Below are 23,459 nucleotides of genomic sequence, written 5' to 3'. Positions count from 1 at the left end.
GTGACCGCATCCAAACTCACAGTTTCAAGGACGATTTGTACATCTATAAAACTTCCAAATCGCAAGATTCTTCCTGCAGTGCCGCCTTCCCCTTCCAGCAAATGCCTTCACCTATTTTCATTAGGGACACTGACACCTTTAGAAAGCTGCTCCCTTAACCACAGCCCCATCCGATCAGAATACTTACCAAGATCCATCTACCCCAGCTTACTTCCCACCCATCTCTCCTATCTAAGATCAATGCCTTCATCTTGCTCTGACTTTATACTCCCAATATTCCTCAATCAATTTTCCTCCTTTATTGTATCTCTCTCTTTCCGTGGGCATTTAAATGGAACCCAGCTGAATGTCACTCCTGCCCCTCAAGATCCAGTGAAACTGCCTCAAACTCTGATGGCATGTGAAAGTTCAAGTTCAAATTCTTAGGTGCTTACAACCATAGGACCCTTCCAGCCTCCAAGCCCAGGAATTCTTGTGTGCTCTCTGTTCCTCAGCTTTCTCTTTGGTTTCCACAACAAACTCAAGCACACTTAAGATCAGTGGATTGAATTATTGACTTCACTGAAGATCTCTGAGAGATGGAGGACAGGGTCCCTCATCTAGCACACATTTTCTGCCATCTTGCTCATGCACTCACCTCTCTCTCCATCCTCTCACTACTCATCCTTTTCATTCCCGGTTGCTCTGGGAGCACTGGTTACACCCCACTTCTACCCCTTTGTGCCAGCCAACCAATTTTCTCTTTCTCCACATTGTTGATTGCAAAGTTCCACCAACTATTGTCTTGCAATTTCTTAGATCTATCACTTCTGATTTTATTTCTAGGACACCACCTTAGCTTGGGTTTTTGATCCTCCCATGTGGATTACTGGAGTACCACAGTGAACTGACTAGACGTGGGGTTTTGACTCTGCCCTCTCCAATAAATCCTGCACAGACCTCAAAGATGTGTCTTTCTAGAGCCATCCTTCACCAAGTCAGTCCCAAGGGAAGTTCTTTAACAAATCCTAATTCTTATGTAATAGAGTCCCAATTGCTTAGTCTGGCATTTAAGACCTCCTATAATCTGGTCCTCAACTAATTTTCTGACCTTATCTCCCAGTCCTCTGCCGCCTGAACCAGTCAAACTGGGAGAACCGCTCTCCTTTGCATCTACTTGTACCGTCTCGCCTCCCAAGTCTTCAGTGTGTGACCCACCCCACCCGTCCTCACTCTGGCTCTCTTAATCCACTCATTTTCAGAGCTGGTCTCAAATATTACCTCTTCTTTCAAGCCTTTCCTGGTTCTCTAAGCCCAGAGAAATCTTTGGACACATGATCTAATTTCTCTCCATCTGTATGAGGATGATAATTGTATCTGTTTGCCAGAGACTGAGAGGTTTCCCGGGACATGGGACTTGCAGTGCTAAAAATGAACAGCCCTGGGCAAACTGGGACAATTGGTCACTCTACCTGTAATATGTGTGGCAGCTGTAATATATGTGGCAAGGGTCCTGGGGCAGGAAAGGAAGGCCATGATTTTTGTGCATGCCTACCGTGGAAATTTAGATGTCAGGGCTGCCCACAGAGAACTCCAGGGAGAGAAGAGAAAGGTGGTGAGGACACTTTTTGGAGCTAAGGATGGGCCAACTGGGGCTGAGACCTTCAGATAAATACATAGCTAAAGGGATCCCACTTTTGCATTTTTCCTCATTTTATCTCTCTGTTTTTCTTAAGAAATTAAGAAAAAGAAGGGGGAATGAAAAGATACATTCCAAGTAAAGGAATTTTAATAAGGATGTAGAAGGCTCTATAAATAGTCCTGCGAAAGGAAAATATTTTTAACTGTTACAGCAAAGAAATATAATCATTAAGGAAAATTAATACATAAGACTGTATACAAATTTTCAAATTCTGCATGCCAAAAACTACTGCACACAAATTAAAATGCAAATAAGTTAGGGAAAATGTTTTCAATATATAAGACAAAGGTTTTAAAATCATTAATATTGATAAATAGGGGATTCCCTGGTGGTCCAGTAGTTAGGACTCAGCACTTTCACTGCTAGGGCCTGGGATTGATCCCTGGTTGGGGAATTAAGATGATGCAAGCCGTGTGGTGTGGCAAAAAAAAAAAAAAATCATTAATAAATAGACAGGTTTTATGAAGCAGTAGAAACAGATAAACAACCTAGAAGAAAAATAAGCAAAAGTTTTTTATAGGGACATGCAAATGGCTCTTAAACACGTAAAACAATATTCAAATTCATTAACAATTAAAGAAATTTAAGGTAAAATAACAAGCATTTTTATCTTTCAAATGAAAAATGAGGAAAGAACTTAGAATTTCATAAACTGCTTATAAGCATGTAAATTGGTAGATAATTTGGCAATATATTTCAAAAGCCTTACAATGATTCATAATCTTTTACCTATCAAGCTTCTTTCTGGGAATTTGTTTTAAGGAAATAATAAAAAATATGTACAAAGATTTATAGAATAAAGTTTTATCATAGAGCTATTTTTAATAGTGAAAAAACTGAGATGTATTTAAATGAGACTGAACAACGATAATCAATAGGCAATTGATCAAATACATTGTGATACATTTATGTAAAGATCTAATATGCACTCATTGAAAAAATAATTTTTAATGACATGAGAAACTCATCACAATATGTTGCAATGAAAAAAGCAGACTACAAAGCCATATGCAACATGATTCTATTTTTATAAAAGTATACGATAATGGTGTGTATATGCATATGTATATCTAGAGAGATAGACTTCTGGTTGATGTATTATAGATAATTTTAATGTTATTCCATGAGTTTTTCTGAATTTAAAAATTGTATAAAACAGTACAATTTATGTACATAAATTAGAAATTTGAAATTTGAAGTCAGAAATATTTAAAATAATTTAAAATGTTCAACCTGATATTTAATATTATCAGGCTCTTTAACTGTGTCTGGCTACTGAAATAAATCTATTATGAAATAGGTGTAGTGATTTCTTTTTTTTTTTAAATGTAATAAACATGGCCTCCCTTTGCCCCTTTATTATTATTTTTTAATGTAATAAAAATGGTTTCTTAAATACTATACTCAAACATTAATTGAAAAGCATGCACATTTTATTGTTAAACACATATCCCTCTTCCAACAAAATGAAATGTCATCCTGAGTCACCTTGGGTCACCAAAGGTCTCAGTTGACTTTCTACTGGTATTTGACCATGTCCTGTAGAACTGCATGACTTCATCCTCTTGTTACTGAATGCAAATTCCTGTGCCTGATGTACAATGAGGCCAAACAAACCAAAATGTCAGAGTTTGGAGCAGAGAAAGGTTTATTGCCGGGCCAAGCAAGGAGGATGGTGGCTCGTGCTCAAAAAACCCTGAAGCCCCTGATGGTTTGTTTTTCAGGAGAAGTTTTTATAGGTAAAATTTGGGGTGAGGGCTGCAGGGTGTGTGACTTTCTTCTCATTGGTTGGTGGTGAGGTAACAGGGCGGTGCTCCAGGAATCTTGCCCTCAGTCTGAAATTACCATCCTCCACCGGGGGAATCTTCTGCAGAAGAACTCAAAGATCCTGTTATGTATATTTCTTGAGAGGAACCAGGACCCTGCCCCAAGGCTGCACGATGGTTTCTTGACTGTTCCTTCCTTTTTTCTGAATTCCCTCTCTTCCCTGACTAGCAGCTGTTTGAATCTGCCTTTGGAACTCAGGGAGGGTTCAAGGAGGCTGAATGAAGCCTATTTCCTACAAACAGGAAACGGGAGACACGGAAAGGATTTGTACCAGGGAGGGCCCCACAGGGTCCTGCTCCATTTCACTCCTTGATGAACACTTACAGCTGTAGTTGATGGGGAGGACCAAAGAAACTCCTAGGACCAGAATGAAAACAACAACTGTTTTGGTTATGGGGACAGGACCATATCACAAAAGAGAATGAGGGAACCAAAGAGAGAACTCACCACACAGAAGGAGCCTGGCAGAACAAATACGCCAATTCAGCAGCAGGCCCTGGAGGTCGGAGGTCAGAGGTGGGTGGAGGAACAGGAAAAGTGTTGTAGCTTGAACTGGAACCCTTCCAATCCAGTTATCTTGGCAGTGTACACTGTCATCTGAGGAGAAAAAGGGCTGTATGTGTGAACTGTTTAAAGATAAACAGAGGCATATTACAAATTTGAAGAGTTTTTTTGAGCAAAAAAATCAATTCAAAACTGGCAACATCCAATCTAGCAGATAGAAAGGAGTTCCAAGGAGAGGTACAAAATGAAAGATTTTTATAGGCAGAAGGGAGTGGGAACAAGGAAGTTATACTAGGCAAAAATTGGGTTCGTTATTGCAAGGTTACTTTCCTTTAGGGAATGGCAGGGGTCTATCAGGCAGATTACCTAACTAGTGCTGATCAGACGATTCCTAACTGACTGGTTTAAGATTCCATTTCTGGGAGAATAGAAACTATAAGTCTCTGGTGACGTGGGGCTTAGCATAAGCGACTCCATTTTGGGCCTGTTGTTTCGTTTGTAACAAAAGGAACATGCTATCTCAATGAACTCTATATCTCTCAGAGGTCCAAATAATTTTCCCGGCATCAGTCACTGATGCCAGTTAGTGCCCTGTCCACTAAGCAGTGTAACATGTGGTGGAGGAATTGGTCTATTCATTTGCAAGAGGTTGTCACCCTGAGGACTGAGAGGATCCATCATGACCAAGTGAACCACCAGTCAGCTGATGTCTGGTGTGGACAGAGGACTTTCTGGAAAGGAAACTGGACCAGTGAGACAAGGACTGGGCATGGTGGCAGCCTGGAAGGTTCATTAGTGATGTCAGGCGCAGTATAGAACCCTAGATGTATTTTGGAGGGATTTCACTAGCAGCTGGAGTTCTGGCTTGAGCAAATAGGTTAATTTAGCTATCCAGATTTAGGTATTAGTGTTACTATCAACTGATTTTTAGCCTCAAGCTGGTGAAGCTTTAGGACATTAAGATTACCCATGACATTGTTTCTTTTTTTGAAATTTATTTGGGTGTGTTGCTTTCTTTCTTTAACAAATACCAGTACAGGTCTGATGGTTATAAAACTTTTATTCATTCATTCAACAACTGTTCATTGAACAACCTCTATGCACTTGGGAAAACAAACACTTTTAAAAGAGTCTGTGCCTTCACGGGAATTCCCTAGCGGTCCAGTGGTTAGGGACCCTGTGCCTTCACTGCCTTTACAAGTGGAAATTTACGTCACCTTCACAAAGTAAAACTGATGCCCCTCTATTAGGCAGAAAGGGGAGGGCAGAGAGTTCTTCAGTATCTGCCGTTTCTCAGTTGCCTCCAAAAATTATCTTAATGCTAAAGTGGCATATTTCGATCCCCTTCAATGTTGACTGTGGATTCCTTTTATTTCTTTTAGAGTATTACCTATTGCAATTTACTCATGTTTCTTTCTCTGCTATTAGGTGACCGGCTCCTTAAGGAAAAGACTTGTCTGATTCACCTGCACATGCTCAGGACGGAGTAGATTTTAGAGGAATCTGTTGTCCCTCTCCAATCAGCCCATAATTGCTATGGGTGTGCAAACCAGATACCCAACTTGCTAGAATTATTTTAAGGTAACAAGCTTTATGACTTCTTGTGTATGGTTTTGACGTCAACTATTGTGGCTGAGTGAGGTCCTTGCTTCCATCTCCATTCTAGGATGTATTCAAGGTAAGTGTTATCATTTGCAAAATAGGGTACATTAATTTGTTGAGCGATGTACCTCGTTTTCTTACTGCATGGTTTCTTTGCACTTAAAAGAAAACTACAGTACAATTCTGATCCAAACTCAAAAGTTTTTTTTTTGTTAATTAACTAAATTGTTTTTTCTCCCATTTTACTCATATTAGTGCTTTACCCTACAAACACCAGTAGCTGCTTTCCATTTAATTTCTAGGCGTGAAACCATTGTTAAAACTTTGAGATATCGCCACAATTTGGGTTATTTATTTCTTTAAAGCAAAGTAAATTATCGAATTATACAGATGGACAAGGTCTCCTTCCTATACATCTCACTCTTCCCAAATATTTTTTAATCACAACTCTGTGTTTTGAAAGCCCTTTTTAAAACTAAACACATGGATCCTCAAGAGACCCCGGATCGGGGAACGCTTTCAGCCCGGGCCCAATCTCACCCCTCCGAACTTGGTGGATGGTGAAGGCCGCGCCACTGGAGATAGCTGAGCGCCGCCAAAGGCTGCAGGGGGCCTCGGCCGGGAGCGGGGGCGGGGGAGGGGGCGGAGCGTCGCAGCGCAGAGAGGAGCCACCCGCCCTCCCCGCGCCGGGCCCGCGTCGCTCGCCGGAATCCGGTACCGCGGCCGCATCGGGTCGGCCCCTTCCGCTCGTTCCGGGCTCCCGGCATGGGCATGCATCTTTTGCGGGGACTGCGGCTCTGGGGGCTCGGCGCCTCCGCAGGCCTGGTCGCCGCGGCCCGAGCCCCCGCCGCCCGCCCCGGCTCCCGCCCCCCGCCCCGCCTCCGCGCCCCGCCCGCCGATCCCCGGCCCCGCCCCGGCCTCCGCCTCCGCCTCCGCACCCCCCTCCCGGCTAGCCCCAGGTCGCAGCGCCAGGCCGCCGCCGCCTGCAGAGACCCGCCGCCGACCCACGCCAGCACTATGGAGCGCACCGGAGCCGGTGAGCCCGGGCAGCCGAGCGGGCCGGGTGGGGTGACCGGAGTCCGGGGGCGTGGGTCCCGCTCGGCACTCGGCCTCGGGGAGGGCCCAGCCTCGCCGCCCCACTGCGCCCCCAGCGCTTGGAGCGCGACACCACGCCTGCTCAGCTCGGGGGCTCCTCTCCCCGCTCAGCGAGGGACTCTGTAGCCGCGAGGAGCCCAGTGCAACCGGGGTGTGATCAGTGCTGCTTGTAAGCAAGCGTTTTCGTTAGTGCACGCACTGCTGGTGCGACCGGAGGCCGGGGGTGTGAACCCACGCTAAGTTTCACTTTTCTTTCCCGAAGATCTTATGACCTTTTTAGAAAGTTCATGCCTTCACACACCCTCCGACGGTGTTATTGTGTGGTCGGCAAACCTAGAAAAAGCTCAGTTTTTATACTTTATCACAAACAATCAAAGACCTGAACCACTACACTTGGGGTTTCCTTCTAGGATTTTATTCTAGATGTGGAAATGACCTCTTTAAACTGGCGCCAGATCTGCAATAGGGCCCAGAATTGATTTCCAGTTTAGGTCGGCATTTGCTGTGCACTGAACTTTGTGGGTAGAGCGAGTTACGGGTTGGACTTTTGGTGAAAGGGACCAACAAGCCAATTAGAGTGAGATTTTTGTAATATAAACGCATAAAAAGATACAAAAAGTATGAAAATGTTAAAATGTTATGCAATAGCCGTTAACCAGTGTAAATATGTTTACAGTTGTTGAGGGAATGAAATGATGAAGACCTTGTAGGTGGATGCTGAGGGCGGGAGTTTTTGAGATGCATTTATAAAGGGGGACCTGTAGGGGATTGTCAGTGTCAAAGAGAAAGGATTCACACCCCAGCTCCTTTAGTGTCTGGCCTTGCAACTGAGGATGCTGATGGCGTACTTTTAAGACGTTTGTGGAGTTTACTGTCTTCTTATATTCCTTTTCAGATATTATTAACTTATTTTGTCCATTACTCTCTAGTAATTTGGGTTATACTTTAGTTTCTTTTTTAATGATGTGGAAACCAAAGCATGGAGGTCAGGTGACTTGTTGACAGCTCTCAACATTTCTTCAGCTGTAAGATGTTTCTATTTTTAGTAGCCAGGCCAGGACTGACATGGATGATGGGATTGACCCTTTCTACTGGTTCTTGGGGAATATACCTAGTAGAGTGAATAAAAGAGAATCTTGCTCAGTAAAGTTGTACTTGGTTATCCACATAGGAAACTTACATTTTGTGTGACAAAGGGCAGACTATCCTTTTTTTCTTCTATTGGTCTATCTTTGATGAAGGCATTTGCTGAAGTGCACATATATTTGAATATCAGTGTATACTTCATGTATGGTTTTATATTTTAAATGTGTGCATTGTTTTCTTATAAAAGTAATATTAATTCTGTTTAAAACATTTGAATAGCAGAAATATATTGAGTGCAGCTATGTCAGCCTTTTCCTGTATAATTGTAAACAACACAAGTGCGTAAGTAGTCTTTTTTTTAAACAAGTCCTTTTTTTTTTTTTTTTTTAATAATTCTTTATTTTATTTATTTATTTTTGGCTGTGTTGGGTCTTCGTTTCTGTGCGAGGGCTTTCTCTAGTTGCCGCAAGCCGGGGCCGCTCTTCATCGCGGTGCGCGGGCCTCTCATTATCGCGGCCTCTCTTGTTGCGGAGCACAGGCTCCAGATGCGCAGGCTCAGTAGTTGTGGCTCACGGGCCTAGTTGCTCCGCGGCATGTGGGATCCTCCCAGACCAGGGCTCGAACCCGTGTCCCATGCATTGGCAGGCAGATTCTCAACCACTGCGCCACCAGGGAAGCCCACGTAAGTAGTCTTATATCTACTTTTCAAAAGGTCAGTACAGGTATACCCTGCTTTTCAAAAGTTCACATTATGTCACTTTGCTTTTACATTTACGAAAGACCTGCTTTAGCACCTGTTTTCACTAATCAAAAGAAATCCTAAAAGGATTTTTCAACCAAAGAGAACTGCTTCTTCACTTGACATCATTTCGTCTTACAAAAGTTTTCATAGGAAGCCTCTGCTTTCAGATAGCAGGGAATCCTGTATTTGTTACGAACTTTTTTCAGCTGTTGTAGTCTTCCTAGCCATTATTCTTAGTTGTCATTATAGTGAGTATCCTTTGTTTAACCATTTCCCTATTATTAGGCATTTAAGTTGTTAAACTTTTTCTTTTTTGTTTAAAGAGAGCTGAGGTGAATCTATTTTAGCAAGTATGATAGACTCGCAGATATCTATCTGGTATCTGTTGGGGTAAGAAAATTTTCATGGCTCCTGATTGCTTTCTAAAAGGATTGCCTCAGTTTACAGTGCTATAAACTGCATATGTGAACTTCCCAGCAGTGCCTGTTGCTGGATAAGGCGGGTTTTGGCCGTTGAGTAACTGGATTCAAATTCTAGCCCCAAGACCTACTAGCTGTAACCTGAGGCAGGTTACTTAATCAGCTAGGGTGTAAAATGAGTATAATAAGAGTACTCCCTGATAGCATGGTTAAATGAGTTACTGTCTGTAAAGTGCTGCCAGCTGTGCCTGGCATAGAAACGTGCTCAAATGTTAGCTGTTGTTGTTACTACTAGTAGTAGTAAACCAGTTTTACCTGTCTTTATAGTATTAATGCACTTAGCAGTGTTACTTATATTTGGATTTGTACAAAACATAGAATTTTATTTTAACTGTAGTTAGACCAGATTTTAAGTACTTAAAATGGTGAATTTATAGTTTAAATGCTTTATTTAAATGTTGGTTATTTTAAGGCAGTTTTCCCAAAGCAAAATATTTGCACTTCTGTAAAAGAAAGTGTAGTTATGATGGCTGTGTTTAATTCAGGTCTGCCAGCCTTTGCCCAAACACTAGAGCTTAGAGAACTGGAGGAAGGCTTCCAGATATGAACCCTGCTGAGAAACATTGTTCTATAGAATGGCCAGCAGTTCTTTCAAGAGTTACTTGAAAGTGGTATTCTCTTTTTTCTGAGTTAATAATTCATATCTACAAAAAGGTTTTCAACTATTCTGTAATTTAATAGAACAAAGTTTGTATTTCAAGTTCTAGATGCTTGTTAATTTTGACATACCATTGCACTCAAGAGTTAATTTAATTTATTTATTTAAAAAATTAAAAAAAATCTTTTAAAAAAGATTTTATTGGCATATAGTTGATTTACAATGTTGTGTTAGTTTCAGGTGTGCAGCAAAATGATTCAGTTATACATATACATATATTCATTCTTTTTCAGATTCTTCACCCTTATAGGTTATTACAGAATATTGAGTAGAGTTCCTTGTGCTATACAGTAGGTCCTTGTTGGTTATCTATTTTATATATAGTAGTGTGTGTATGTTAATCCCAAGCTTCAAGAGTTTACATGTACTTTATTTAACAAGATGGGGAATGACGTTGAGCAAGTCATGTTATACTTCAATTTTTATTTTTATGTCAAATAGAATATCATTTACCCTGTGAAAATGAATCTGTGATGTGCTAAGGATGCCATTAAACACCAGGAATTATTTTTAGGAGCACTGAGATAGCTGTGTGGCCATGGAGCTTGAGTAATTTATTAACCACTCCCAAATGGGTACTTACCTTTGTTGTTCAGTACAAGTGTATTGAGCACCTCCTGTGAGTTGGACACTGTGCTAGGCATTGAGGAATCAAAGGAGGATAAGACATAGCGCTTAAGGAACTTAGAGTAGGGCAACCATACAGACAGATAGGGGTGTAATTTGAAAAGTTCCCCCTTTCACTTTTCAAAGGAGCCCTGGTTTGGGCCGTAAATTATCTGGTCACTTGAGCTTAGAGTCTAATGGAGAAGACATGTAAGTGGACACCTGTAACATGATGTTTTCATGCTGTGATTGTATGTGGAAGGAGATTGGATTACCTCACTCAGCCCTGAGCTGGTCCTCAGGAAAGTTTTCCCTGCCAGTAGACGAGTAGTCAGAGTTTTTCCTTTTACGTTGATTGTTCTCAACTGTTAACATAATTTCTTAGTGTGGCATAGAATCAAGGTATGGAATAAGTGAAAGGGGAGCAGTGGTTTTCAAACTTCATTGCACGTTAGAGTCACCCTGCGAGGCTTTAAAAAAGTACAAGAGGCTGGCCTCGTTTCCAGAGATTCTGATTTAGGTGGCCTGGGGTGAGACCCAGATGTTGATCATTTAAAAAAAGCTCTTCAGGTGATTCTAATGTACGACCAAGCTTTAGAATTTTTCAACTAGGACAACCTTGTCATCTAATAGATGAGATAACTACTAGGGCCTAGAGAATTCACACGACTTGCCCAGGATCACAAGTGAGTGGCAGGTCCAATACTAGAATATCTGTCTCCTGATTTTTTTAAAAAATATTTATTTATTTATTTGGTTGTGCTGGGTCTTAGTTGCGGCACGGGAGATCTTCGTTGCTGCGTGCGGGATCTTTAGTTGCGGCACACGGGATCTATAGTTGTGGCATACGGGATTGAACCTGGGCCCCCTGCATTGGGGGCACGGAGTCTTAACCAGTAGACCACCAGGGAAGTCCCTGTCTCCTGATTTCTAGTCCCAAACCCTTTCTTTTATAGTAGCCAGCTTGCCTTGCATGTTACCCAAACACCACTATTATCACCATTGTCACTGCTCGATTGTCCTTTTGGTATAGCCAGAGTGATCCACATAGCACTTGTTCTCTAATTGTTGTTGATTAATTGGTTAAGATAAAGTATACTTAAATTGTTTCAAGAACATTTTTCATTTAAAAAATGACTAAATTTAATTCATCATGTTATTTAATTCTTCATCTTGCCTTCAAAATGTGAGCATAGAATTCAGCCTTCCTTCCCCATTCCACATATTGCCAAGAATCCAGTATATTTCCAAGTGGCACTTTGGAGCTAGTATTGAGATGTCACTGTTAAATGGGCCAATTTAATATCACTAATTTCTCCCCTCCCCAGCTTTATTGAGGTACAATTGGCAAATAAGACTGTATATATTTAAAGTGTACAGCGTGATGATTTGATATACGTACACATTGTGAGATGATTGCCACAATCAAGTTAATTAACACATCCACACTTCACTTTTTTTTTGGTGAAAATGCTTAAGATCTACTCTCTTAGCAAATTTCAAGTATACAATGCAGTATTATTAACTCTAGTCACCATGCTGTACATTAGATCCTTAGAATTTATTACTAAGTTCTTAGATTAAGAGTAAAATAGAAAAAAAGGAAAGTTGGGTTTATTTCATTTTGTTCAGATTTTCATTCAGCTTTGTACACTTGTAACTGCACAAATACTCTTTGTTGCTAGCTTTTAAGTGTAAGCTACATGGTCAGTGATGATATTTTCTGCATAGCTGCATGTGCCCCAAAATATAAAGATATGTGTTGATCTATTGAAACTTTTGTTTAAATATAAGCTGCATTTGTATTTTTCAATGCAAGTGTAAACATAGAAAGGAAACATTTACTTGTTCTCACATGTTTCAAGTAGCTGTGAGTTTGATTAGATTCAGAGTAAACTAACATTTGTTGAACACCTGTGTTCCAGGCACTCATACTCAATAAGGTTTGAACTGTAATATAAATAAATAGCATTATTAAGAGTATACTATTAATTTTTTTGGTTTTGGTATTGAACATGATTAGCTGATATACAAAAACCAACAACAAAAAGGTTTTATTGTCATTTTTTGCTTTTATCTAGAAAATAGGTTTGTGTGTAAGTAATATTAGAGATTACCCAAATTGCAATAAAAATTTAGTTGTTTTTGGTTTATGTTAACTATGACCTATCAGAATATTTATTATCTTGTATATTGAAGCCATATTCAATGGAGTGTGTTTTTTTAAGGCCTGATATATGAAAATAGAGGATTACAGCAGAATGAAATAAATGACTTCTTTAATATTGTTAGTGGTAAATTAATCTTTACTCAATATATAGAGTAGAAATTATATAAGTATCCCAGGATTTTGTTCAATTCTAGATCAAAGAACATTTGTGTCTGTCAATAAAAGCATGGAGAATAATAGTACTGGGGAGACCACCTACTGATAAATTTAGCAATTGACTCTATCAATTTGAACAGACACCCTCTTTCCCTTAACCTCCTCCCAACGCATATGATTGTTCCACCCATAAAAACAAAACAAAGCAAAACAAAACAAGGACCAAATGTGAAATGTGGCTCTAATATTAATATGTATCCATGGGAGAGCTGTCGGGAAACTGTAAGATCTTTTTGCTTTTTAACCATTAAATTTCTAGAAAAGCGTATTTAGAGCTCTGTATTTTTAATGTTTGAGTTTCCAATGTTAATATAATAATGGAGAGAAAAAAATTTAAAAGTCTTTATGAAGAAAAAAGTAAAAGTCAGAGCTTGTACAGATGAGAACAGATAAGTGATATTGTTAAAAAATAAGCATGAAAAAGACTGTCAAAACCTTGTTGGCTTGTTTTCAAAAGGTATGTGAAAAACTGTAGTTTTAGAATTAAGAAAATGCAGCTATAAAGGATCTTGCGGCTTGTTGATTAATTCAACTTCATTTAACCCTGAGTTGAGTACTGTGCTTCAGAAAATTATTAAAGCTGTTTAACATAAAAATGCATTTATAAAAATGTAGAATATGGTATAAATATTTATATAAATAGCTGTACAATATATTTGAATACCAGTTTTAGCATTTCTTAACAGATGTTAATTTATATTGAGTTCAGTTAGTTATTTTAGCTTAGGATATGAGTTAAAATAAATAAAATAATATACTTTTCTTTTTGTGATGTTAAAGGAGGAATAAATTCCAATGAGTGTGAAAATGTGTCAAGAAAAAGGGAAATGTCAGAAGAATTTGAAGCCAACACAGTGGATTCTCTGGTAGATTTGCCATTTGCTACTATCGATATTATAGATGATTGTGGAAGTAAGTACTTTATTAAATAAATATGTGTTTAGAAGCAGTGAATAGTAAATTTAGTGATACATATATTTTTTTCTTAATAATTACTTCACCTTAAGTACTTGTCATGTTTTTGAGTTCAGGTTGCTCATTAGTAATTGTCTGTTGGTAGTCTATTGATAAAACTATCACAGATAATATTAAGGCATGTCTCACAGAATTTGCGGGCAGATCATTCTGTAGTTTATAAGCTACTTCAGAAAATAATGGGCCACAACATTCCATGGTTTATAACCACCTCAGTTATTCTGGACCTACTGCTAATTCAGCAGTACCCATTCATCTAACAGATGTTTACTGGCCAAAATGATATGTATTGGAATATAAATAAACACATAAAAATATAAATAAAGGTAAGTAAAATAAATAAATATATATATGAAATAAAATATACAAATGTATGTAAAAAGAAAATCTTTCAGAAATGTTGAGGAAGCAGTACAACCTGAGCCACACCTTTGGCCCTATAGGTTGAATGTTTTCTGGGAGAGAATCCAGCATTAGTGAGTTGTTGACCTGGACCTGGATGGGTCTGTTCTCTTTACAAGGGGAAGGGTCGTTGGTCAATTGGTTAGAAACCCAGTAAACCATCCAGAGGTTTGAGGTTGCTGTGAATCCTGCCTCTGAAAGTTGAGTGGGAGCGTGCAATGGAGAGTCTTTCATTCTACTGCTGATAGGAATAACTTAGTATGCTTCCCACAGAGTGTAAAAATTTGTGGAGAGCTTTAGTTTAATTGAGTCTACTCTCTTAAGATAATCACAGCTCTTAACTATGAAGCCACACTTAAATCAAGGTTCAAAACAGAGTAGTTCAGTGATTTTTTTTTTTTTTTTAGTTGCATGTCTTTCCTAAATGTGGCATTCAGTTCTCCTCATTGAAATTACTGTAATCCTTATTTTATCTCACAGAATTCTAGGTCTAACCTTATAATTATTGAAGATTTTAGAGATATGGGAAATTATCATTTTATTACTTATTCATTAGCTAATACTATTAAGTAGTATATTAAAAAATACTTTGTATCTTAAGTATTTTAAAGTATCAATTGAAACCTCCCTTTACCTGGAAAAAAATTTTGTAACAGAAAAATGTGTATCAAATAAAGATTGAATCTCAGTACTTGGTATAGTAAGTGATTGTCCTGAGTCAATTTTTAAAAACGGGTAAATTATATCCTGTACCTTTCTGTAATTTATTGGGGAAGCCTGTAATGCATATATCAGATTTTATTGTGAAAGGACTTAAGGCAAATATTTGTCCCAAATAATAAAAAATAATTGGTATCTGGCAAAGGGTGTAAAAGGTAAAACTCAGTTAGTAAACAAATATGTGGAAAATTATTCAACTTCATAAGTATCAAAGGATGCATGTCAAAATACAGTTGTAACTTATCAGATTGGCAATATCTCTTAAAAATAATACTCAGTGATTTTCATGTTCTATCTACATGGCTTCTGACAATGTACTGTTATAGTCCTTTTAGAATGGAGTTTGTTGGGATCTTGACCAATGTTCATACATGGGGTAGAGTCACTCATGGAATTCCTACTATAAGGACATGGTCTTGTGGGAAGAAGTTTTATTTATAAATATGTGTGTCACAGTGTTTTTAAGTAGTTAAAAATATTGGGGAAAACCCAAATGTCCATTAGAGTGTGGTTGAATAAGCTATACTAGTGCCTTTAGACTACATAGTATGGAATTATATATTATGAAAATATTTCTGAAAACTATGTAATAGTGAACATTTCCTATATAAAATGCAAAGTGAAAAAGTAGGGGGAAAATATATGTGCTGTTTGTTTACAATTGTGTAAATACTTTAGGTGATGATTTGTCACCAAAATTCACAGTGGTTGTGTTAAGATGGGAGGTTTCTGAGCAATTTCTTTTTTCCTTTTTCTAATCTTCAAATTTTATAAATGCTCTTGATTCTTTTTTTTTTTTTTGTAAATTTATTTTTATTTTTCATTTTTGGCTGCATTGGGTCTTCGTTGCTGTGCACGGGCTTTCTCTAGTTGCGGCGAGCGGGAGCTACTCTTGGTTGTGGTGCGCGGGCTTCTCATTGCAGTGGCTTCTCTTGTTGCGGAGCACGGGTTCTAGGCGTGTGGGCTTCAGTAGTTGTGGCACTCGGGCTCAGTAGTTGTGGCTCGTGGGCTCTAGAGCACGGGCTCAGTAGTTGTGGCGCACGGGCTTAGTTGCTCTGCGGCATGTGGGATCTTCCCGGACGAGGGCTCGAACCCGTGTCCCCTGCATTGGCAGGCGGTTCTTAACCACTGTGTCACCAGGGAAGTCCCTGAATGCTCTTGATTCTTTTCATGAAAAAATATGATTAAAATTTTTAGTTGTGGTTAGAAACTTGCTTTTAGAGATGTAAGCTTCATCGATTCAATAAACAGAGAACTGGAGAAACTCATTTTTTTTTGATACTATCCACTAAGATATCACTAATAGTGTTAAAGTTAGGTGGTTAAAAGTGAGGGCTGTGGAGTCAGACTGTCAAGGGACAAAATTTGCTCCTACACTTTCCTATTGTGTACTTTGAACAAGTGTCTGGGCTTACTTTCATTATCTCTAAAATTGGTTTAATAATGGTAGTTATCTCATAAGGTTGTTGGGAAGATTCAATTTGTTAATGTTGTCCTTACAGCAGTGTGTGGCATGAACTTGCCTCCATAAATTTTTATTAATTTAATCTTACCAAAATTTTTTGCCCAAATATATTTGTTGAATTAAATATTAAAAAATTTTCCCTTTGAGAGCAGTATTTTATAATAATATCATTGAGTGCTTCTAGCACATCAGTAAATGCTTTGTTATTTCTTTACTTAATCCTCACAATGAATGAGAGGGGTAAATTATTTTTTTAGAAAGTTTTAGTAACTTGCCAAAGATTATTCCGAGTAAATCTGTGAAATATAGAAGGTAATATTCTAAGTTGTATACTTAAGAAGTTTTAAGAATGGTTACTTCAAAGATTTTGACTGCTTAAGTAACAAGAAAAAAGGAAAAGAATATAAAAGCAAAATCGAATTCATTCTCAGCCTTTTGGCTAACAGCAAGTATGAAAACAATCAACCAACAATAACAGATGGGCTACCTCATTACATTAATTTCTCCCATAATTCATTCATTGTAGTTTTTCGAGGGAATTGAAAAAGCTTTAGGAAAATTAGTTAATTTACATAATTTACATAAAATGACATATGTAGTGCTTTAGGTAAAAAAAGCCAACTCATGGATGAGAGAGTTACAGCCTTTGTCAACAAGACCAGATTCATTGGAGCACATTAAAATGGCTACTGAAATCATTATGAAAATTAACAAGTGTAATAAATTTATGGGATGCATTTACAGGCTCTACTACAACTGATACTTTTTTTTTTTTTTGCTAAACAATAAAGTTACTCTAAATAATCCAGTGAAAGATCCAGGGCATATGGCCAAAAGCTTTCTACATTTTGCTTCTATGGTCATTGATCTTTAATGTTTTTATTGTAAACTTGATAGTACTTGAATACTTTGCTCATTGTATTTTCATATGAACTAAATAAAATGTATAATAGTAAATTGTATTTTAGAACTTAGATTATGATTTAAAAGCTAGAAATAAAATGAAGTTCAGTAAGGAAAAGAGGGATTTTATACTCTGGCCATACAAATAAACCTACAAATGAAAACCATACAAATAAACCTGCAAATAAACCATACAAATAAACCTGCAAATGAAAGGCAAAGAAGATATGCAAACAAGTGTCTAGCAAGTTGACCATAAATCATCAGGACTCACTGAAATAGAAAGGCAGACAAACTTACTACTTATAATGGTAAATTAAACTGTACTATAACAGTAAATACTCACAGAATTCTTTCCCCCTTTTTTGCGCAGCTCACATAAGATAATTTTAAACTTTACCCTGTCTGTGATGCCTAACAAAAGAAAAATATAGATAATCCAGTTCAGAGGGAAGTTTAATAGTTATTGATAAGAGAAAGCTAAGGGAATTTAGAAAAACCCTGTACTTCTTTATTTTTACCAAAAGGTTGCCTTCTGAATTGGGGGCTTTACTCGGTGTCATTCTCACGATACCAGAATTATTTGAGCTATTTCACATTATAACTATTACCTTCAGAGATTATGATTTTCCTTCTCTGGATATCTGCAAAATGGACTTATGAAACATTTGAAATGGCAAAAACGAGTAGCTACAGACAGGAGGACACTAGTTTTAAACAGGTAAGGTATAAAACAACTTAAAATACTGAACACTCCAGTGGTCTTTTTTTTTTTTTAATTCCTTTTCTTTTTTTTTTTTTTAAATTATTTTTATTTATTTATTTTTGCCTGTGTTGGGTCTTCGTTTCTGTGCGAGGGCTTTCTCTAGTTGCGGCGAGCGGGGGCCACTCTTCATCGCGGTGCGCGGGCCTCTCACCATCGCAGCCTCTCTTGTTGCGGAGCACAGGCTCCAGACGCGCAGGCTCAGTAGTTGTGGCACACGGGCCTAGTTGCTCCGCGGCATGTGGGATCTTCCCAGACCAGGGCTCGAACCCGTGTCCCCTGCATTAGCAGGCAGATTCTCAACCACTGCGCCACCAGGGAAGCCCTCCAGTGGTCTTTTAAATACTGTTTTATTAAGTCTGTTCCTCTTAGTACTGTTATATTGAGTAAAATACAGCAAAAGTATGTCTTATGTTCAAAGTAAGAAATAGATTTTACATTGCCACCTAATATACATATATATGTAAAAAACTGAAATTTCATGAAGTAATACATGTATCATAAGCAGTGTACTGTTTACCATTCTATCCTTTTGCTTTGCTTTCCTTTTCTTTCCATTCCAATCCATTCCATTCTAGTTATTAAAAAGTGCTTTTTTTTTATCTTCTAAGGTGATTTCATAACCCACTAGTGGATTGATACTTGCAGTTTGAAAAAAGAAAAACTAGACTATAGGCTTAGGATTCTATTTTTACTATGTTAATTTTGAGATAAACTAAAGGTTATAAAATCAGCTGGATTATTAGTTTGGACACCATTCTTTATTTAATTTCACCATAAAATGTCCTAGTTAGTACAGGTAATAACAGTTGGTTCCTTTATTCCGAATCACAGAAAACTAGAACCAGCAGAGACCCCTAGTTACTAGATTATGCAGCTGTTGTTCCTCCCATGCCCCTGGGTTTTTTAAAAAAAATTTGATTATAGAAACTTTTAAGCATATTCAAAAGTAGAATAGTATAATGAGCCTCATGTATTCATTACCTCTTCTTCACTGGATTATTTTGAAGTAAATCGCAGAGAGGTCATTTTTTCTGTAAATAATGCATATCCTTAAAAGATGAGGAATCTTATTAAGCATATAATAGTAAGCATACTTGAAATATCCTTACTACATGAGAAAAATAACGGTAATTCCTAATGTCATCAAATACCCTATCATATTCACATTTCTCTGATTGTATTGTAATTATTTATTTATTTTTGGCTGTGTTAGGTCTTCGTTGCTGCGAGCGGGGGCTACTCTTCGTTTTGGTGTTCAGGCTCCTCATTGCAGTGGCTTCTCTTGTTGTGGAGCACGGGCTCTAGGTGTACGGGCTTCAGTGGTTGTGGCACGCAGGCTCAGTAGTTGTGGCGCCCGGATGTAGTTGCTCCACGGTATGTGGGATCTTCCCAGACCAGGGCTTGAACCCATGTCCCCTGCATTGGCAGGTGGATTCTTAACCACTGCGCCACCAGGGAAGTCCCTGTATTGTAATTTTTTAAAAGCTCGTTTGATTTAGGAACCAAAGTCTATGCATTATATTTGATACATCTCTTCAGTCTCTTTTCGTCTCTAGATGTCCTCCTCCTGTTGTTTTCATTTGTGTGTGTGGGTGGGTGGGTGGGTGTGCATGCACACGTGCACGTTTATCATTGAAGAAATCAAGTTATGTAGAAGTTTACTGTTATGGTCATTTGATGTTCAAATTGTCCTATCTTTGGCCTGTGGGGGAACTTTCAAACTGGCTCTAGAGACCTTCTGACATGATCCCAGGAGTCTTTGAATTTCTAGCTTTCTCTTGTACATTTTATCCCCCAAACCTAGAATTAGCTATTTCTCCATGGATTGGCCAGATTTTTAAGTTCTCAGATAAAGAAATGAAGTGAATTGATGGAAAGATGCTCGTTGGAAGACTAGTCTTTGGGTCAGTGCCCTTTCACTGTCTAGTGCTGCCTCTGCTGCATTGCTGGTTGTCTTCCCAGCAGCCATTCCCACTCCCCCTTTTCCTTTTGTAGATTACTTTTACGCAAAGGCATAGGCTGATAACTGTCAGATACCCCTGCAGTGGAAGGACAGAGTCTTAACCACTGGACCACCAGGGAAAGTCCCTAACTCAGTGTTTAAATGTTCCTATGAGGTAGCTATTATTATTATCCTCACATTATAGAGGAGGAAACTTAGGTCAAGAGAATTTATGTGACTTATCTAAGGTCACACAGCTAGTGTGTGGAGCCAGGATTCCAGCCCAGATTATGTTAAAAATGGCTTCCTTTTCCAGAGTGCCAGTTTACTAACAACAGATGGAGATGGGCTAGGAATGTATTTTAGAAGTGGATTTAAAATATGTGGTACTTCATTAGCATATTTTGTGGGTTTTGTTTAAAATTAGTACATTTAATTCATGTTACTACAATCAATGGTAGGACTATTTCTTATATATCTGAAATTACAAGCAGCTCAGTGTATTGATTTGATTTTCCATATGAAAAAAGCTGCATGGGAAATAAAACCCAGTGGCATCTTATGAAGCAATTCAGATAATGCTCGTAATACAGAGAATGCTACGAACTTTTTAAAAGTTCTGACAAGCTCACATGTACAAAAGAAGCTAATAAGTTATATTTCAAATATGTGTTCTCTGTGAAGATATATCATTTTAACCATGTTAATCATTATGCATATTGTTGAGAAATGTAGTAGAGAAATGGTTGCACAAACAGACTGGGTAATTTTGCCTTAACTCATAATGATACAGTCAGACTTATTACCCAGATCACCTTGCTCTTAATTTACCCCTGTCTTCTAAGTCTTTTTCTAGGGCTCACAGATATGTTAATCCTAGAAGGAAAGCATGTCTATTCCCACAAACTCTTAATTTTTAAATTTTAAACATTTTCTACTATTTTTCTTAGAAGTTAGCATTAAAGTATTATTTGCAGCATTCATTTAAAAATTATTTACTATTAATATTTCAAAGAACAACAGAATAAGGACAGTTCCTTCCGCTCTTTGGTTTTGTGTGTAGTAGTAACTACTTATCTAGAACTGCGAGAGGGAAGCAGTTTGTTCCAGTAGAAAGTACACTAGAAGGAGGCCTTTAAAAGGTCTAGATACCAGGCTTGACTCTGTGACATTGAGCTGCTTTAAAAAGTTTTTCTTCTCTTCTCTTTCATCGTATGTAAAATAAGGAGTTTAGTTAGATGCACATGGGCCTTGTGCTCTTGGTCACTATGGTGTGTTAGAGTTGATCCCAAAGATGAAACCAACTTCATAGGACTGAATGTAAGGCAAGGTGCTTCCTCCCTCTCTCCCCCTTTCCAAAATCATACCTCAGAATATATAATTATATTTGAATTTTTCAAAGTCTCTATGAGGTACTCTATTTTGAACAGTAAGCTACTGTTCAAGAAGGCACACCTGAAAAATAAATTAATGGTAGTTTTGCACGGGTAGGGAAGCCCCTGATAGAATTGGTAAAAGAGACAATGGCATTTCACGCTGATTTGGAAATTACTTCTGGGGGTATAGCTTCATAATAAGAGTTGTTGGATGTTGGAAATGTCTTTTGAAGATGACCTTAAAAAGCATGCTAAGTGTTTCTCAAGTTATCTATGGTCAAGGACCATTTTTTTTACTTTAATTTCTTACATGTTGCTGACTGATACTTTTGTAAAATATAATAAAACATGAATTATTAGCAAAAAGGTGTTAAAGAAAAAGCTCTATAAAATAGAAGCCAAAATTTGACAGACAAAATTACTTTGCCTAATTGCTCTGAAAGTTTATAAAGCATTCTCTCAGTTTCTGGAACAAATGATTTGTAGTGTGACACTGGCCATGAACAAAACTTTGAATGGCACTGCTGCAAGTGGTTCTGTTGTAAAAGTTACAAATATACATACAAAATATGTATGTTACAAATATACATACAAAAAAAGTTACAAATATACAGGATGGATGAAAAAGTGATTTTTCCTAGCATCATGAAAATTGTGGCAAGGGGAAGAGAATGGTTGTTAGTTATGCTTTAGATCAGAGGTTAGTGAACCATGGCCCATGGGCCAAATCTATCTGCTTTGTAAATAAATTTTTATTAGAAAACAGTTGTACCCCTTCATCTGTGTTTTGTCAGTAGCAGACTTGGGTAGTTTTGACCAAGACCGTATGATCTGCAAAGCCTAAAATATTTATTATGAGGTCTTTTGCAGAAGAGTTTGCCAATTCCTATTTTAGATTTGAAAATGACAGTTAAGAATGATTGCTACTTGTATAGTGCTTGTTTTTTTTCTGATTATATTATCTTTGTTTAAATGCATTAGACATGTTGTTTGACTTTTTTTCTCTAGTCACTGATGTACCTCACATAAATTTGGAGAGAAGTAAAGAAAATGAATGGAACAATAAAGATAAAATAAAGAAGAGGAAAAAAAAGCAAAAAGATCATCAACCCAACTATTTCCTATCCATTCCGATCACCAACAAAGAGGTGCTATTTTTTAAAAAAATTATTTTTACTAAGTTTATTCTAAATTATATTTAAGGTACACTAAATGCTCACAAACCCATTTTCTCTCAGCTTTTAAGAGTCTTTGGTGGCATTTTTAGCTGGGCCACACAGGGAATATAGAATATGTGTAAACAATAATTTAAAAAAACACTATTTAAACAATCATATTTAAACAATAATTTTGCAAAAGCCACTTGAAAAAGTGTTGCCAGGTAGCATGTCAAGGTCCTTTCTAGGTGTTTATTCATCATAGTGGAGGAATCTTTCAGAAGCAGAGAGCTGGTAAAAAAAGATTCTGAAATGTCTGTGGGGAAGGTAAACTGGGATCTCCTGCTGCTTAGTCCAGCTCATGGTAATGATTATTGCAACGTAGTTTCTTTAAAAATTACTCATTGTTGTACCAACTTAATAGTGCATGACAAACTTGGTAGAAATCTATTAAAAGTCTGAAAAATTAATGTGGCATCAGTAATAGGAAATGGGACCAGCCAACTGACCCACACTAAGAAACCCTTATATGTGACTGGGAGAGAAAACTGCAGTATCTAAGACTTCTAGAGCAGTGAGTTAGGAATTAAAATGCCTTAGGAAAGAACACCTTGTTTGGATGACTGACTGTTTTTATATCTTGGCCCAATTTTATGTATCTTAAGAGCTAGATCTGAATTTCTGTTTGATTGTGGGCTCTGATCTCTTAACTGGGCATATTTTCAGGTTGCTTTTCCCTTTATTTAACTAGAATGTTTCTACACAATGCTAATGAATTTTTAAAGATCAAAGCAAATGATATTGAAATCAAAGAAATAAATCTCAAAGAAAAAAAAATTCTTTTAGGACACTCTAGGAAATATCTAGTCTGTGAGATACAGTTTAGTTGGGGAGAAAAACACATAAAAAGAGAAATGGTATTACCTAGCAATACAGGATTTTAGAATTTGATACAGGAAAGAATCAGACTTTGATTTTACTGGTACGGAGTGGCGGGTTAACAATAAAATAGCCCTTAAAAGTGTTTAGCTGGGGCTTCCCTGGTGGCGCAGTGGTTGAGAATCTGCCTGCTAATGCAGGGGACACG

General features: G+C 37.8%; 1 protein-coding gene and 1 long non-coding RNA gene across 4 annotated transcripts in view; one reads left to right on the top strand and one right to left on the bottom strand.

Annotated features, from left to right (window-relative positions):
• Nucleotides 1-6,479, bottom strand: part of LOC132375915 (uncharacterized) — a 30,702-nt gene extending 24,223 nt beyond the window's left edge. The window contains exons 1-2 of the long non-coding RNA XR_009506158.1: nucleotides 6,155-6,479; nucleotides 3,956-4,105 (exon numbers count right to left, since the gene is read on the bottom strand). This is a non-coding gene — a long non-coding RNA (uncharacterized LOC132375915). The remainder of the gene's footprint in view (nucleotides 1-3,955; nucleotides 4,106-6,154) is intronic.
• Nucleotides 6,265-23,459, top strand: part of AKAP7 (A-kinase anchoring protein 7) — a 141,897-nt gene continuing 124,702 nt past the window's right edge. The window contains exons 1-3 of one of the 3 annotated variants that reach the window (XM_059941202.1): nucleotides 6,265-6,650; nucleotides 13,447-13,578; nucleotides 22,224-22,363. In XM_059941202.1, coding sequence (XP_059797185.1) covers nucleotides 6,380-6,650; nucleotides 13,447-13,578; nucleotides 22,224-22,363 — 543 coding nt within the window. In that variant the 5' untranslated portion in view covers nucleotides 6,265-6,379. The remainder of the gene's footprint in view (nucleotides 6,651-13,446; nucleotides 13,579-22,223; nucleotides 22,364-23,459) is intronic. The other 2 variants (XM_059941207.1, XM_059941201.1) reach the window with 2 other exon arrangements.

Source organism: Balaenoptera ricei, chromosome 12 (assembly GCF_028023285.1).
Source record: "Balaenoptera ricei isolate mBalRic1 chromosome 12, mBalRic1.hap2, whole genome shotgun sequence".
NCBI classification, from domain to species: domain Eukaryota; kingdom Metazoa; phylum Chordata; class Mammalia; order Artiodactyla; family Balaenopteridae; genus Balaenoptera; species Balaenoptera ricei.
The sequence above is the reverse complement of the archived record's forward strand: the minus strand, read 5'-3'. Positions and strand labels throughout refer to the sequence as shown.